The following is a 16,875-nucleotide window of genomic DNA, read 5'->3' as shown; positions in this document are numbered from 1 at the left end:
GCTCCTTCCCGCTCCCAAATTGGGCCAAGCTCGCACTCCCCCAGGGGCCAGCCATTTCCATGTGAAACCGGCACCTGCATCACATGGCGTCTCTAACACGTGGCATAACACCTCTAACACCTCAAAGTCTTAAAATAGCTTGTTTCCCTTCCACCAGAAAGTAGAATGATTCTATATGGAACAATTGGTGGTGGTGGTGGTGGTGATGGCATGTGTGTGTGTGTGTGTGTGTGTGTGTGTGTGTGTGTGTGTGTGTTATCAGAATTCAGCCCCTGTTGATTTATATGAAGACAAATGAGCATCCCCAGATCCCCCCAGTAACCTACAGCATGATACCAATAAGGAACATTCCACAGCGGAGGAGCAGGTGAGATCTGTACGAGAAGCCAGTGTTTTCAACAGATGGAAGGAGGCCATGGAGAGCCAGGGATGCCCTTTCCCTTGGGGCCACCCCAACATATCTCTGGTCCTTCACTACAAACTGCTACTTAGGGATCTGGGCGTGGGCCTGCCTGAGGGTCTCTGAGCCCCTGGTTCTGCTGCAACCTCTGGGGCTATTGAAAATGTCAGGGAGAGCTCCTGGGGGGCTTCCCTGAGGGCCCGTTCATCAGGGGTGCTGGCTGGCTCAGTCTGGGCCTCTGGAGCTCTGGTGTCAAACCCCAGCTCCCAGGGGCCTACTCCCACCCCCGCTTTGCTCCCAATCAGAGAGAGCATCACCACCCCTCCACTTCCTGTGCTCAGGCATCACCCCCCAACCAGGGGTCCTGGGGGGGGGGGGACTAGGAGGAAGATGCGAGGCCGGGACGTCCACCTCCTTGCCGTCCATCAGGAGACTCTCCTTCAAGGCCATCATCTCCTCCTGGAACGCTTTCAGCTGCTTCTCCTTACACGCCAGCATCTGGAGGTCAGCCTGGTGCTGCTTCTGCCACTGAAGCACTTGGTTGCTCATGTCCTCCAGCCTCTTGTCGAAAGCCTGCACCTGCTCGGGAGGTCCCGGTGAGGAGCCCACGGGGTCCAGGCCCCCTGCGGGGGGAGCCCTCCCGTTTTCGGACGCGCTCCGAGGGAGTAATTTCCCGAGGCCGGCAGAGGGCGCTCCTGCCCCGAGCGTCGCCGTCGTCGAAGGGAAGGGCTGCAGCCCACGCGGGTCCGGACCGGGACCCGGGGCAGCGCCCCCCCGCCCCCCGCTCCCCGCCCCGAGGGATTCCTCACCTCTATCTCGCTCTGCTGGTGGAAGCTTTGCAGCTTCTTTAATTCGCCGTTGACCTTTTTCATCCTTTCCTCGTAGATGACGATTTCCCCCTCCAGCTTGTTCCTTCTCTCGTGGGCGATTAACAGGCTCCGGTGCAGGCTTTTTGTCTCCGTGGTGGCATTATTGAGCTTCCGGTAAAGACGCATGGGAGAAGCGTGGGCCCCTGGGTGCTGCACGGAGGCGCGTCCCAGTCCCTCCCCTCCAGACACCCGGCCACCAGAAGACACACGGGCTGGTTTGCTACATCATTGTAACCTGGTCCCCCTCCCCCGCAACCCTTTTCTTCTTTCTAATTCTAGGAACAGATCAGTCAGGCTTGACCGGCATAGACAGGTGCTCAGGGGTCACTCCTGGGGGTGCTTGGGGGGGTCCATAAGGGGTGTCTGGGATGAAACCCTGGCTGGCCAGGTGCAAGGCAAGCACCCTACCCTCTGTACTACGGCTCCAGTCTGGGAGCCAGCAGTGGGCCCACCTTCTCCAGAGTCAGTGCCAGTTCTTCTTTGCAGGCGGCCGACTTCCGGCACAAGTCCTCATGGAGCTCCTTGCTGATGCTGTTCTGATTACACTGCTTCTCCCGCTGCTCAGCCTTTTCCAGCTGCTCCTCCATGGTCTTGAAGGTCTCCTTGTAAGTGGTGATCTGGAAGGAAGGGCACGTCTCTGGCGAGCTGCCCGAGCTGCCAGGCCTCCCTTCGTGACTCCGGGGAAGGGACAAGAGCTGGCATCTCTCCGCACACCAGCCTGCTCTCCGAGCAAAGGAAACGCTGCCTTTGCAGGCTCTTCTGCACGACTGAGACAGAGCAGAGACCGTCTCTAGGTTCCTGGCCCCACTGCAACCACAAAGTCTGCTGCCCGGCACCTGGAGACCAATGCTGAGAGACAGGTCTTCGAGACATGCATGGGGAGGGTGTGACTGGGAAGAGGAGTTTGACAGAAGGAACTGGACTAAACCAGTCTGCCCCAAGGCAAACCCCAGTGTGGATCCTTTGGACTCCTTTAAGACCAAGAGGGATTGCAGGAGCAATAGCACAGCGGGTAGGTTTTTTTTTTTTGCACACAGCCAACCGGGGTTCGATTCCCAGCATCCCATATGGTCCCCTGAGCACTGCCAGGGGTAATTCCTGAGTGTAGAACCAGGAGTAATCCTTGTGCATCGCTGGGTGTGACCCCCAAAAAGCAAAAAGCAAAAAAAAAAAAGAACAAGAGGGGCTGGGATAGGAGAATGACAACTCTGAATGGGACTCTCATGACACAAAAATGCAGCCATTGTGGCTGACCAATGGAAACTCTTTTTTTGTTGTTGTTTTTTGGCCATACCCAGCAATGCTCAGGGCTTACTCCTAGCTCTGCATTCAGGAATCACTCCTGGTGGTGCTCGGGGGACCATGTGGTATACTGGGGATCGAACCCACCTTGGTTGCATGAAAGGCAACCTTCTTACCCACTGTACCTATCCAAAGCCCCCAATAGAAACTGAAGCATCTCCCTGGGTCACCCACAATGACAAGACATGCCCTGTGGAAAGAAACTTGTTCCAACAGTGTTTTCCCGGGGGGGGGGGTAAGACTTAGAAAGGTGGGTGCCATATAAGACTGAGGAATCATCTCTAGAATCACCTACTTCCAATCTCTTTTTTCAAGACTGTTCCATAGTTGAGAACCTTTCAGGGGAAATCCTACGAGGCTGTGGAGGACCCTGGATGTTTATTCAGAGGGACCAGCTGGTAAGGAACGTGGTGGATGCACTCGGTTGCTTCCCTCCCGGGAGTGCTCCTCTGACCACCTTCTGGCTGCACGGTTCAGCCTCCTCTCCTGGGGAGCTCCTCTTCTGCTCCTCACCTTCTCCGCCCCACACCCAGTTCTTATAACCCTGTTTGCTCTTCTGGCTAAGCCCACCAGAGCTCTAGGGGAAGAGGTAACCCTTGGTCATTGGACACTTGTCCATCTCCACTCAGAACAGGGAAGAATCTGTGGCATGATCAATACTTCTCCTTGGTGTCAATTTCTGTAGATGCAGACAGCTAAAGGCCTTTGGGCTCTGCACCCAACAGTTCGAGTTAGCATCAACCCTTAATTAAGGAGTGTTTGAAGGATGAGGGATCTGGGAAATGTTTCAATTAGAAACGAACTGAATGCATAGTTTAGAATTGTGCTTTTCCTCCCCGCCCCAGCAAAACCCCAGCAGCCAAAACCTCCAGGACTCAACTGCAGTCATGCCCAAGGCCATTCTCCATGGGCTCGGATGAGCCTCACCCACAAGAGAACCTGCAGAAAAACCCAGATATGTGGGACCCGTGACTGAAAGCTCCAAGATCACTTGGAGCAGGACTGAGCCTCCTGTCCCCAGCTCCCAAGTTTTCCAGTAGCTTGGCCGTCACACCCACAAACGGCCCCTGGCGCCATATAATCTCACCAACAGCCAAGAAGAGAGTGACATAGGCCTTACCCATGAGTGAATCTGCTCTATAATCATATTCTAAATTCCAGAATTCCTGGAATTCTCATACTCTAGCCCAAAAGCAGCATACATTTGTTTGGGTTTAACATACATTTTGTAATCTTTTATACAAGGGCTTAAATGACTCCAGGATGAAATACAACAATCTTTACATACTTTTCTCTTATGGTGATGGGAAGTGCATGGTGGTGGGATTGGTGTTTGAATATTAAATGTAATAAATTATTGTGAATTTTTTCACAACATGAAATTTAAAATTTTATAAAAATTTTATAAAAATATAAAAATAAAATTAAAAAAATAGAAATGTGCTTTTAAAACTGAAGTTTGGGTGCCACAGAGATGTATAGGAAAGAAGGCGTTGTATATGGCTGACCTCAGTTTGATCCCTAAACCACAGATGATCCCTGAGCACTGCCAGGAATGACTCCTAAGCACAGAGTCAGTAGTAGCACTGTAGCACTGTCCTCCCATTGTTCATTGATTTGCTGAGCAGGCACCAGTAACGTCTCCATTGTGAGACTTCTTGTTGCTGTTTTTGGCATATCAAATACTTCACGAGTAGCTTGCCAGGTTTTGCCATGTGGGTGGGATACTCTCAGTAGCTTGCTGGCCTCTCCGAGAGGGGTGGAGGAATCGAACCCAGGTTGGCTGTGTGCAAGGCAAATGCCCTACCCACTGTGCTATTGCTGAAGCCCAGAGCCAGTAGTAGTCCTGATAATTGCTAGGTGTGGCCACCATAACAAATCAAACAAAAAAATGAACCCAAATCTCTTAAGTGTGTGCTTAATCTTAGTAATGGATATTCACAGTATAGCTAAAAATGACTGAGATCTAGAATTAAGGGATCGTGGTTTATTAAATAAATCGCCATTTATTTAATTTCCTTGGGCCTAAGTTTTCTTTTCTGCAAATCAGAATGAGTTAAATTGTTTCCTGGTGCTGTTGGGATCATCAGATAATATTATGCACGCAAGAAGGGACCTGTGAAGGATAAATCTCTGCTTACCTGTGAGGTGGGATCTCAGTCACCTTGAATACACAGTCAATCTATTACATGATTCACACAAGGACAGAGATCTACTTCTAGACCGGAAGGAGCACAGGCTGACCACTGACATTGACCACTGACTATGGCATTCTAGAATCTGCATTTCCCACGTAGGACACAGACACAGAAACAGGTTCTTTGGGGGGTTTTCTTAGTAAATGCTCAGTGCTTGGTCTTTGTGATCTTTCCTGATTGAAATTTTTATTATCTTTGACCCCAGGATTTAGGGAGATGAAAAGTGTCACATCAGACTTCTGAGCCTATATTTACATGCTGGAGGGTGAAACTATTCTGAAAAATGGAATAATTTGGTCTTGTCAACATAGAAGTACATTTTAGGGGTGAAGGGGGCGAAACTTCTGAAAAACATGGACTAAAAAGGGTCTTTTCATTCATTGCAGCACAATTCACGATTGCTAAAATCTGGAAACAACCCAAGTCTTGAAGAATGGATAACTGGATAAAGAAACTATGGTACATATACACAATGGATTATTACTTGGCTATAAAAAAGATGAAATCATGCAATTTTCTGCCACGTGGAGGGATCTGGAGAGTTCATGCTGAGTGAAGTTAGTTAATTAGAGGGAGTGAGATAGACATAGAAGGATCTCTCTCATACGTGGGATATCAAGAAACAAAGTAGGGGAATAACAAGTGCCCCAGAGCAACAGAAATGAAGAATGGTCTTTAGTAGGAAGCCTGGCACGGGATGGGGACATTGGGCATGGTGGAGGGAAGCAGGCATTCTGTGGGAAGGAGTAGTGCCGGACTGTGTTATACATGAAACCGTATCTTTAACAGTATTGTAAACCACAATGTATATTAAAAAATTAATGTGCTTGTCAAGGAGGCAGGCTGGGGAGGGAAGGAACCTGGGGATAATTGGTGGAAGGAAGTTGACACTGGTAGTGGAATGTGTGTTGAACACTGTATGTCTGAAATTCAATTATGAATAGTTCTGTAAATCATGGTGCCTAATAAAAAGTTTATTTTTAAAAGGATCTTTTTAGTAAACCAAGAGAGTCAGTGGAGAAATGAGAACTCACCATAAGTTCTTCTTTTTTTATTTACGTAGGGGAAGGTCTTGATTAAAAATGGCACCACAAAGTCAAGACATCAAAAGTGTCCAAAAAAAAATCACAAAAAACCCAAAACAAAACAAAAACTCACAAAATTTTAAAATTTGTAAAATGGAAGTTTTATTTTGAGTTTCTCTAATATGAATGATGGAGTGTGAAGAAAGACACCAAAAACTTAAATACAGATAAAGGTAAAGTACAGAATGAAGGAGTTAATAAATTCTCATGAAACATCTTGTCTGTCCCTAGATGTTATGCTTAGATAATTTTTTAGGTGAGTCTACAAATTCAAGCTTGGCTTCTCAGCTCTCTCTCACATTTTTTCCATCCATCAGATAGATATTACTGCCAAAACACTTCCTGGATTTCCTAATTTCTGTGTTAACTGTAGCACTCTAATTTGAATAGCAATAACCTCCTAACTGGTTCCTTATTTCCACACCTACCCCTTCTCCAAATCTATTTTCACATGTCAGTAGAGTGACATTTGAAAGCTTAAATCAGACCAAAATATCTCTCCTGTTCTTTTGAGAAAATACCGTAAATATTTTTCGATACTTCTTAGAATTAATAAACCAAAAACTCATTATTTGGTTATGACTACTTAAAGGTATTTAGTTATTTCATAGGAAATACACAGTGATCAGAGGACATGGGTCATTCCTGCTGATGCCTGACCCTGAATACGGGCCTGGTGTCTTCAGTGCTCAGACCAGCTGGTATTTGGGGAGTTCCAGGCACCTAACCATTCGTTCTGGGGGTGGGAGTGAAGTTAGGATTCAAGGCCTTGCACTTGTTCGATATGTGCTCTACCACTTAAATCATTTCCCCAACTTTATTTTTTATATATATATATATATATATATATATATATATATATATATTTTGCTTTTTGGGTCACACCTGGCAATGCACAGGGGTTACTCCTGGCTCTGCTCAGTTCCCCAATTTTCTTAACAGAGGCCTCAGTGTTTGCCACTGTCTAACTCACTCCTGGCAGTGCTCAGTTCCCCAATTTTCTTAACAGAGGCCTCAGTGTTTGCCACTGTCTAACTCACTCATATCATCTGTCCCAATGTCCTCTTGGATCACTCCAATCTCCCCATACTGGCCTCAGTTCACTTCTTAGAATGTGACATGGGCTGTAGTTAAGGAATGATATAGGATGTTTGTTGACTCAGGACTTATACTAGCAATAAAAGAATGGGCCAAAATTAGGGTCTATTGATTTTATCCACTAGATTACCTATTTAAGGAGAAAGATGATAACATTATCTCTATGGCTTCTGAGGAAAGAAAAGCATTCGATAAGATTCAGCATTCATCTTGATGAAGCTCTTAGTAACCATGGAAATGAACGTGTGGAGAAGGACAGCAACAAGCCGCCTCCAGGGAGTCTCCTGTGACACTGATGTGTGAAGAGCAAGGGAAGGAAGCTACTCTTGCACACTACAGGTACTGCCCAATGCAATGAGGTAAGAAAAATGAGACGCTATAAATCCACAAAGGTCTAGAAAACTGGTATTTCTTATAAGTAATATGATCATATACTTTGAAAGTTCATGAGAAGTGGCAGAGAAACTATTACTGAGTATGAGTACAATAAGATGACCAAAGAGAGAGCCAACATGAGGTCAGAGCAATAGCACAGTGGGTAGGGCGTTTGCCTTGCATGTGGCCAACCTGAGTTCAATCCTCAGCATCCCATGTGGTCCCCCAAACACCACCAGGAGTAATTCTGGAGTGCAGAGCCAGGAGTAACCCCTGAGCATTGCTGGGTGTGACCCAAAAAGACAACAACCACCAAAAGAGACAGACCTAACATATACAAGAAATCATCCTTATGATTAAAATATAATTGATTATAAAATGGAGTGAAAATGTTCTAGGACCAAAGTAACGGAAAGCACCTCAAGATATATCGTCCTGACTTAAAATGGAAAATTTTAAAATTGAAACATGGAAGACTGATAAAAGAAAATGCATTTAAAATATATAATGAAACCACATTCTTGTGACTACTTCATTTCATTTTTTTCATCATTTCATCATCCTGTTAATCGTCGATTGCCTCGAGCAGGCCCCAGTAATGTCTCTTTCATCCTAGCCCTGACATTATATTCACGGCTCTTTAGGAGAATGAGACCCATCATTGTTACTGGTATTTGGCATATTTGGTACGCCACGGGGAGTTTGCCAGACTCTGCCCTGTGGGCGGGCTACATTCGATAGCCTGCAAGTTTGTCCAAAGTATGAATGAGATAATAAGATGTCATAAAAAAAAAAGTTTTGATAAGATGTCGCGCCGCCGCGAATGCGGCCGCGCGGTTCCGGGATCTGCATTTTATAGTCTCTGAGTCTTGGCCGCTGATGGGATTACATGGCGCCAGGGGGCCAGGTGGTGGGTGTGACCCCTGCCTGCTGGAATTTGGAGGATCTGGATGGAAGATGGTCGACTCCAATCCGAGTAGGCTTGGAGGTCTCGGCCCCGGAACCCGCGTGGCTTTGTCCCTCTGCCAGTACCTTCATGTGTGCGGAGAGTGGTCTCAGCATGGTGGTGGCTGGTCCTGAAGGTCTTCGACTGCCGGAGCCCCGGTCGGGGCGGGGAGGAAAGCTCAACCCGCTCCCCTCCAAGGGGTCCCGGCGGGGGACACCCAGGCGCGGGGGCAAAAAGACTGCAGCGTTGTCGTCCGGGATCTGCATTTTATAGTCTACTTTATAGACTACTTCAATTGTTTCAATATGTGGGTTATGCTTTTTCAAAAGTTGAGTGTTCAATATCAGACCTGAATCCATAAGGTACATAGAGGAAAATGTAGGCAGAACTCTCCACGACATTGAAGCTAAAAGCATCTTTAAAGATGAAACATCACTGACCATGCAAGTGGAAGCAAACATAAACAAATGGGACTACATCAAACTAAGAAGCTTCTGCACTTCAAAAGAAGCAGTGACCAAAATACAGAAAGAGCCCACAGAATGGGAAAGAATATTTACCCAATACCCATCTGATAAGGGATTAATATCCAGGATACACTCCTAGCTATCAGGGAGATACAAATCAAAACAACAATGAGATATCATCTCACACCACAGAAACTGGCACACATTCAAAAGAACAAAAGCAACCAGTGCTGGCGTGGATGTGGGGGAAAAGGGACGCTCTTTCACTGTTGGTACGAATGCCCACTACTCTAGCCTTTTTGGAAAACAATATGGACAGTCCTTCAAAAACTAGAAATTGAGCTTCCATCTGACCGCACAATACCACTTCTGGGAATATATCCTGAGAATGCAAAAAAGCACCTAAATGTTCATTGCAGCACTGTTCACAATAACCAAAATCTGGAAAAAACCTGAGTGCCCAAGAACAGATGACTGATTAAAGAAACTTTGGTACATCCACACAATGGAATACTATGCAGCTGTTAGGAGAGATGAATACATGAAATTTGCTTATAAATAGATAGACATGGAGAGTATCATGCCGAGTAAAATGAGTCAGAAAGAGAGGGACAGACATAGAAGGACTTCACTCATTTGTGGAGTATAAAACAACATAAATGAAGCTGACACCTAAAGATAGTAGATACACAGGACAGGCAGGTTGCTCCATAGCTGGAAGCCTGCCTCATGAGCAAAGGGGAGAGGGCAACTGGAATAGAGAAGGGATCACTAAGAAAATGATGGCTTGAAGAACTGGTTGGAATGGGAGATGTGTGCTGAAAGTAGATAAAGGACCAAACATGATAACCTCTTGGTGTCTGTATTGCAAACGATAATGCCCAAAAGTAGAGAGTATGGGCAATATTGTCTGCCATGGAGGCAGGGGGAGGGTGGGAAAGGAGGGGTATACCGGGAATATTGGTGGTGGGGAATGTGCACTGGTGGAGGGATGGGTGTTTGATCATTGTTTGACTGTAATCCAAACATGAAAGCTTGTAACTGTCTCACAGTGATTAAATAAAATTTAAAAAAAAGTTGAGTGTTGCACATATAAAACCCTCTAGCCCCCTGATTGCCACTAATTCTATGCCTTTTTCCCCCCTTGCCACACCTGGTGGTGCTCAGGGACTACTCCTGGCAGTGTGTCTAGGGATCACTCCTGGAGGGGCTTGGGGGCCACATGAGGTCCTAGGGGTGGAACTTGGTTGGCGTGTTCCCTATCTGCTGAACTCTCTTTCTAGCCCTGATTCCCACTAATTCTGAAATTAAAGCTTTTGCCTTGACAGGACTGTCTTTCTTTGGAAAATGTGGTGACAGGCTACCACTAAGTATTTTATTTTATTTTTTTGCTTTTTGGGTCACACCTGGAGATGCACAGGGGTTACTCCTGGCTCTGCACTCAGGAATCACCCCCGGCGGTGCTCAGGGCACCATACGGGATGCTGGGAATCGAACCAGGTTGGCTGCGTGCAAAGCAAACGCCCTACCTGCTGTGCTATTGCTCGAGCTCCTACAACTAAGTATTTTATTTATTTATTTATTTATTTTTGCTTTCTGGATCACACCGGGCGATGCACAGGGGTTACTCCTGGCTCTGCACTCAGGAATCACTTCTGGCGGTGCTCAGGGGACCATATGGGATGCTGGGAATCGAACCTGGGTCGGTTCCGTGCAAAGGCAAACGCCCTACCTGCTGTGCTATCTCTCCAGCTCCTACTAAGTATTTTAAAGGTAAAAATACTTTAGGTAATATCCTTCATATTCAGAGATGTCTCTTGGGGGAATTGAGTGACTCAGCTTTCAACTCTCGATCACCTCAAAGGAGAGGTTCATATCTGTTTACTCACCTCAAATTTTAGGTCTTGGTTGATTTTCTGGGAGTTGTTCAGTTTGCACATAGAAGCATCGAGTTGGGCCGAGATTTGCGTTATCTGCACTTTGAGAGCCTCCTTTTCCTCTTCCACCGTTTTCACACAGTCCTTTAACTGTCCCCACAAGAAGTACAAAGTCCAGTGTCACCCCCAGGCCCCAGTGAAAGCCCACTGCCCCTCTCCTCACCCACAGCTCCGTGCTGTTCCACCAGTGTCTCTGCTCTCTTTCCCACTCTTTGTCCTTCCTCTGCAGTGGCCTGAGCACTCGCGGCCTCTGGGTCCCTCAAGTCCTGACCTGGTTCAGAACCCTGACTCTCCCCACACTCGCCCCTCACCATTTTTTCTTTCTTTTTTCCTTCTTCTTGGAATGCCTCAAGCTCTAGCTCCAGAAACTTCTCCTTCTCTTTACTCTTTTTCAGCTGTTCCTGTTTATCTTCCAGTGACTTTCTTGCCTTCTGAAAATCATCTTCTAGTTTGCTTAGGGCGGTGTCTTGCTCCCTTTTCTGAGGAATAAAGACCACACTAAAAGACAGCCTCAGATTGTGTAGTTTTAGAAAAACCATTCCCTGTCCGACGCCCTGACCAGACAATTGTCCACAGGAAACAGCAGAAATAAACCCAGGAATAACACTCTGATTGTTAGCAGGTACATGAAAAATGTTTCCTCTATGTCCAGTGACAGTTTTTCTTTATCCAACTAGGCAAAAACAATTAATTTTACTACTAGATTTTTTTTCCTTTTTAGGTCACACTCAGTGATGCTTAGGGGTTACTCATGGCGGTGCTTGGGGGACCATATGGGATGCTGGGAATCGAACCTGGGTCAGCCGCGTGCAAGGCAAATGCTCTACCCGTTGTGCTATCGGTAGGGTGTTTGCCTTGTGCGTGGCCGGCCTGGTGGAGCTGGGCTTGATTCCTCTGCCCCTCTCGGAGAGCCTGGCAAGCTACCGAGAGTATCTCGCCTGCATGGCAAAGCCTGGCAAGCTACCCGTGACGTATTTGATATGCCGAACACAGTAACAAGTCTCACAATGGAGACATTACTGGGCCTGCTTGAGCAAATCGATGAACAACGGGAGGACAGTGCTACAGATTTAGTTCTAAAGCATCAACCTTTTCCCTAAGTCTTTCCACATACAGCTTCTTTAAATGTAGGTAAAAATACTTAGGAAAGCACAAAGAGAATAATCGAGAGATCAAAGACTTTAAGTGGAATGACAAGAACAGCCTGTGATCCCGGGGGAAAAAGGTATTAACCTTTAATTTTGGGGGGGGGGGTGGGGGCTTCTAAAGCACGCTCAGGGGAAGGACTGGTGAGTCTCAGCCAACAGTGCACTATTTCCCCCACCCCCCCATACCCCACCCGGTGACTAATTTTGAAGCTTAACCCTTGAAAATGCTTATTTGCTCATGGGATCGGAAGCCTAGTGGCTGGTTTAACTAACACTCTACCTCAAATTCTGGAAAATTTGTTTGCCACGGATTGTTGGTGGCATCTTCCCGGGTAAAGACCCAGAGACGTGACCTTCGGTAAACACACGGCTGGCTGCCTCCTTGCCCTTCATACCTGGTGCTGAACTAGTTTGATGTGATCCAGCACTTCATTCAGTTTTAAATCCTGCTTAGCCAGATTAGTCTCAAGCTGTCTCTTTTCCTTATCTGATTTTTCGAGATTTCTCAGAGTCTCACAGAGTTCTGATGACAGCTCCTTTATTTTTTTCCTAAAGCAAAATGGCAACGTCACTCGGGCCCACTGCAGTGATGGTGGGGACCGACTTTGCTGTCCCACTGCAGGGCTGCTGCCCTTCGCTGCCCCCGGACTCTCTCGGAGGTGAGTCCCCAGTACCTGTTGCATGAGAGCTCCTCTTCAGACACCAGCGCCTTCTCCTGCAGTTTCCGGAGTTCTTTCTGGAGCTCCTGGATGGTATCTTCCTTCTGCTGCTCCACGAAGATGTAGCTTTGCAATTTTTTCTGGGTTTCATCCAGTTCACCTTTGGTCAGCAAGGTCTCACTTTGACAAGTGGCTAAGTGCTGAGCTGCGGAAGATGAGACAAGCCGGGGAAGTGTCCAGGGGAGAGGAGAGTCTGTATGAGACCAGACTCTCTCGGAGAAGCCGAAAAGTCGGTTCCTTCATCTAGGGACTAATTTCAACATCTAGTCTGTCCCTCACCTCCCTCCATTTCACTGTCACTCCCAGTGGCCCTCCTCCTAACCATGCTCCAGTCATGGGCTCCTTCTTGATTAAACTTAAACAAGTTGGGGTGGGTGGCAGGAAGGATAAGGGGGATATTAGTGGTGGGAAATGTGCACTGGTAGAGGGTTGGGTGTTGGAACACTGTATGACTGAAACCCCTTTGTAACTGTAACTCACGGTGATTTAATAATTAAAAAAAACACAAACACAAACAAAAAAAATAAGCCAGTTAGGAGAAATGGTCCAAAGTCTCTCTTTGGGATTCAGGACAAATGCTGACCCTCAAAGGAATCCAGGGAGGAAGCAATGTCTGGGCCCCTGGCAGAGACAACACGGGCTGGGGAATCTGTACCATCGTGACCTCAGGAGCCATGACCTGACGAAGCAAGAACAGAGCTGGACAATGGAGGGATAGAGGCTGAGCTGGGCCTTAGAGAGAGTGGGGCGGAGGGGGGGGGGGCAGAGGGCAGGAGAGGAGCAACCGGCAAAGGGGCAAGGCAAGGAATGCCAGAAAGGCGGAGGAGAGCAGAGGCCAGTGGAAGGAGGCATTGGAGAATGCTGGGAGGCACGGCTGGGGAAGACAAGGGCCGCACAGGACAAGGCAACTCAGAGCCTGCCAGAAAGGCTTAGACTATGTGAGTGGGTTCCTGAGTGGAGACCCGCCATAAAGGAGGGAGCTTTAGGAGAATGGGGACGGGTCAGAATGGAGCAGCAGCCCCCCACAGAAGCCTTTTGGCGGGGGGAGAAGCTGATTATTGGGGTTTCTCTACGTCAAAGACTTCCCCACTCCCTTCCTTCCTGCAGGGCCTCAGCCCAGGAGCCAGGGAGCAGAGCGGCTCGTGGGAATCCCTGTGCGTCTGGGAAGGGAAGAAAAGACGATTTAGAAAAGACACAACGGGGAAAAGATGGGTTTGGTTTGGGGGCTTCTGAGTTAGAGCAGAAGGTGGGTGGCCCAGGTGGGGTGTGTGTTTCTCACCCGACCACCCGGTGAGAAAGGCAGGTGGGGGAAGCACAGTCACGCGGAGGAGAGGCCCAAGGAAGGAGAAGGGTGTCTGTGACAAGCCACCGTTTTCTAATTCCAGAATGTGTTCAGAACCTCCACCTGCAAGAGACCCTGTACCCAAGGCCAGAAGGGGCGAGGGCACCCCCAATGTGCTCGTGGGTGCCCTGTGAGACTGAGCCCTGGAGAAACGAGGGGGGGCATCGTGGGATGGGGATGGGGGTGGGGGGTTGCTGTGCAAAGGAGGGAAGAGCACAGCAGAGCCCTGTCCTCTGGGTGGCGAGAGGGGCCTTCGTCTGAGGATACGTGAGTGACTGCGGGCTGCTTTCCAGAAAACTGAGGGGGTGTTCTGTGGGCGCAGGGGACGCGCGGGTGTGGGAAGTGGGATGGTGAGGTCTGAGCAGCTGGTGAAGAAGGAGAAGGCAGGGTCATCTACAGGGGCCGAGATGTGGGGGGCTCCGTGAGGCCCCACCTGCCAGTATCTGCTGCTGCTGGATTTCGTCCAGACACATGGTCAGCCGCTGGGTCTCGGCACGTAGGGTCTCGCACTCGGCCGCCTTGCACTTGGCTGTCTCGAGCTCTTGCTTCTTCTCCTCCAGTTCCACCTCCTTTTTCATGAGGGTGGTCTGAAACTGGGCTAGTTCTTTCTCGAGCTGGTGTTGCATTTCATCTTTCTCTTGGAGGAGCTGAGGAAACAGAAGCATCCAGGCCGATAGAGGCCTGAGCAGCCTCTGGGCCAGGTCAGCTGGAGGTTGTCCTGCGGCCTGTCCCGGTACCATCTTCTCTGCCTGAATCGGAGGCTTCTGTGACCTCCTGCCTCCCTCCCCGTGGCCCTGGGGTTCTTCTCAGAGGAAGAGTCTCCATAAGGCAAGACAGGTGTTGGCACTCCTCTGTTCTGCCCCCTCCCTGGCTTCAAGGCACCGAGAAAGGCTGGCTTCTTACAACCTGCTGGATTATAGTTCTAAACATTTTAGGGTTAACAGTGATTTGCCATATCTCCTCTGGCCTTTCTCCACCATAGCAAGGAGCTTAATTACTGTGTAACACCCACCACAATGCTCCCGAAGCTCTCCCATTTCCTCCGTATTCATCTTTAATTTTCCTTTGTTCTGCTTCCCCTGCCTGTAAGTCACTCATTTCCCCTAAGAAGTGACTTGCAAAGTGACTTGTAAAGTCAAATTCCTCAGAAATCTTTGATTTTGTATTTGCAAGTGAAATATTGCTTTCCTCCTTCCCTTATGACCTTTTTGCATAATTTACTTCAGCAATGTCCTTTTTGTATAGACACAGGAAGATAGTGAATGCTATGCTTTTGTAACTTGGGAGTTAATTGACTCCGAATAATATTCACTCCTGGGCATGTTTTCTCAATTTAAGCCTCAGTTGCCCTTAGTTCCTAGCACCCCAAAGCAGAGTCCTGATGACATGGACAAATTCTGTCAGGATCCAAAGAGTAACAACTGAATTAGGACCCTGCTAGGGTTAGGAAAGACTAATCTGGCCTGAGTACTGTAGTCTGGGACCTATAGTGAGATGTCCCCAGGAGAGCCACCCTACAAGCTTAATGTATCTCTTACTGCCACCATACAAAAGAACTACTCTTAAGAAGTAGAATTAAGATGAAGATTTAAATGGTTGTTGGACTAAGAAAAGGAGAAACATACCCTAGATGGTATTTGGCCCTTGAGCAGATTTGGCTACAGGAGACCTTTGTCTTATCTTAGAAGAGTTTCCCCAGAAGGAAGGGCTTTGCATATGTTAATTGTGCTACCACACCTGTGTGTAATTGCTACCCCCAATCCTTGGCAGGGGGAATAACTAGGCTGGGGGAGTGGGCTGAGAAGGATATGGGTAGTGAGTGAGACAGGAAGGAGGTGGAAGAAGAATAAACCACAACAGATCACCAACCAATGTGGCTCCTGTTTTATCCTTTTTTCATTCATCACTGTCAGGCATCCGGGGTGGGAAAATGAACTAACCACTACACGCACGTGGAGAGAGAGCGTGCACCCTTTTTATTTGTGATTAAACACAACCACGGTCAGACCCCCCTGGCTTCCTGGCCGGCTTCCCCTGTGTCTCCTGGAAGACTCTAGACAGTCTGAAAACCCTTTGCCTGCCTGGAACATTCAACCTCATTGCCAGAGCGGGGGGGAGGGGGGCCCATCACAATTCAGAGCTCTGCCTCAGTGCTGCCTTAGCAGAGGGGTCTTCCCCAACCTCCCTCCTCTGAGGAACAGCTCTGGGCTCTTTCAGCCATGTCCCAGCACGGCACAGTCATGGCCCTGTTGACTGTCCATCTCACTGCCACTCACTGACCAACACCTGAACGCTGAGAGCCTGTCAGGAGGTGGCATATTTGTGATACTAAGATAGTATTGTGAGTTATTCTTAGTGTTGTGGTTGTGAAGGACCAGAAAGACACTATTTAACCAGATGCTTCTTGTCATTTGTCCTCTCGACCCTTCCACTTAGCAGGGTGAGTCTCTGTACTTCGACACAGGACTGACAATATGGCACGACAAGCCTCTCGTGGGATCACTTTGTTTGGGGGAGCCACACTTGGGGATGCTCAGGGGTTACTCCTGGCTCTGCACTCAGGAATCACTCCTGGTGGTGCTGGGACTGTAGAGGATGTCTGGATCAGAGCTGGGTAGGCTGTGTGTGAAGCCAGTGCCCTCCTGCTGCGTTGTCCCTCTGGCCCCACACAGGCTCACTCCTGTGCTGAGGGTTTCAGTCGGACGAACACTGAGCGCCAACACCCACTTGCTCCCCCTTCCTGTCCGGGTTCTCTGGGAGCCTGGCTCAGGCTGGCGATGCTGAGCCCCTGGCCTCACCTGGTCTTTCTTCAGGCCCAGATTCTGGCTCTCGGTGAACTGGAGCTGCAGCTCCTGTAGCTGCCGTTGCAGGCAGGTGGTCTCCTGGTCCTTCCTCTCCATGTGGGCAGCGGTCTCCTCCCGCAGCTCATGCATGGCCAGCTCCAGCTTCATCACGTCTGCCGCACACCCCGCCCACAGAGAACCCCTGG

At 48.4% G+C, this 16,875-nt stretch overlaps 1 protein-coding gene across 1 annotated transcript in view; it reads right to left on the bottom strand.

The window, feature by feature from the left end:
• The window catches only part of PMFBP1 (polyamine modulated factor 1 binding protein 1), a 41,940-nt gene that overhangs the window by 3,978 nt on the left and 21,087 nt on the right, over positions 1-16,875 (bottom strand). Inside the window, exons 7-15 of the mRNA XM_056135697.1 lie at positions 16,685-16,842; positions 14,320-14,533; positions 12,500-12,689; positions 12,221-12,374; positions 10,989-11,156; positions 10,630-10,767; positions 1,722-1,886; positions 1,210-1,377; positions 812-979 (exon numbers count right to left, since the gene is read on the bottom strand). Coding sequence (XP_055991672.1) covers positions 812-979; positions 1,210-1,377; positions 1,722-1,886; positions 10,630-10,767; positions 10,989-11,156; positions 12,221-12,374; positions 12,500-12,689; positions 14,320-14,533; positions 16,685-16,842 — 1,523 coding nt within the window. The remainder of the gene's footprint in view (positions 1-811; positions 980-1,209; positions 1,378-1,721; positions 1,887-10,629; positions 10,768-10,988; positions 11,157-12,220; positions 12,375-12,499; positions 12,690-14,319; positions 14,534-16,684; positions 16,843-16,875) is intronic.

Source organism: Sorex fumeus, unplaced genomic scaffold, assembly GCF_029834395.1.
Source record: "Sorex fumeus unplaced genomic scaffold, SorFum_2.1 ptg000122l, whole genome shotgun sequence".
NCBI lineage: Eukaryota > Metazoa > Chordata > Mammalia > Eulipotyphla > Soricidae > Sorex > Sorex fumeus.
This window is presented reverse-complemented; position numbering and strand designations above follow the sequence as displayed.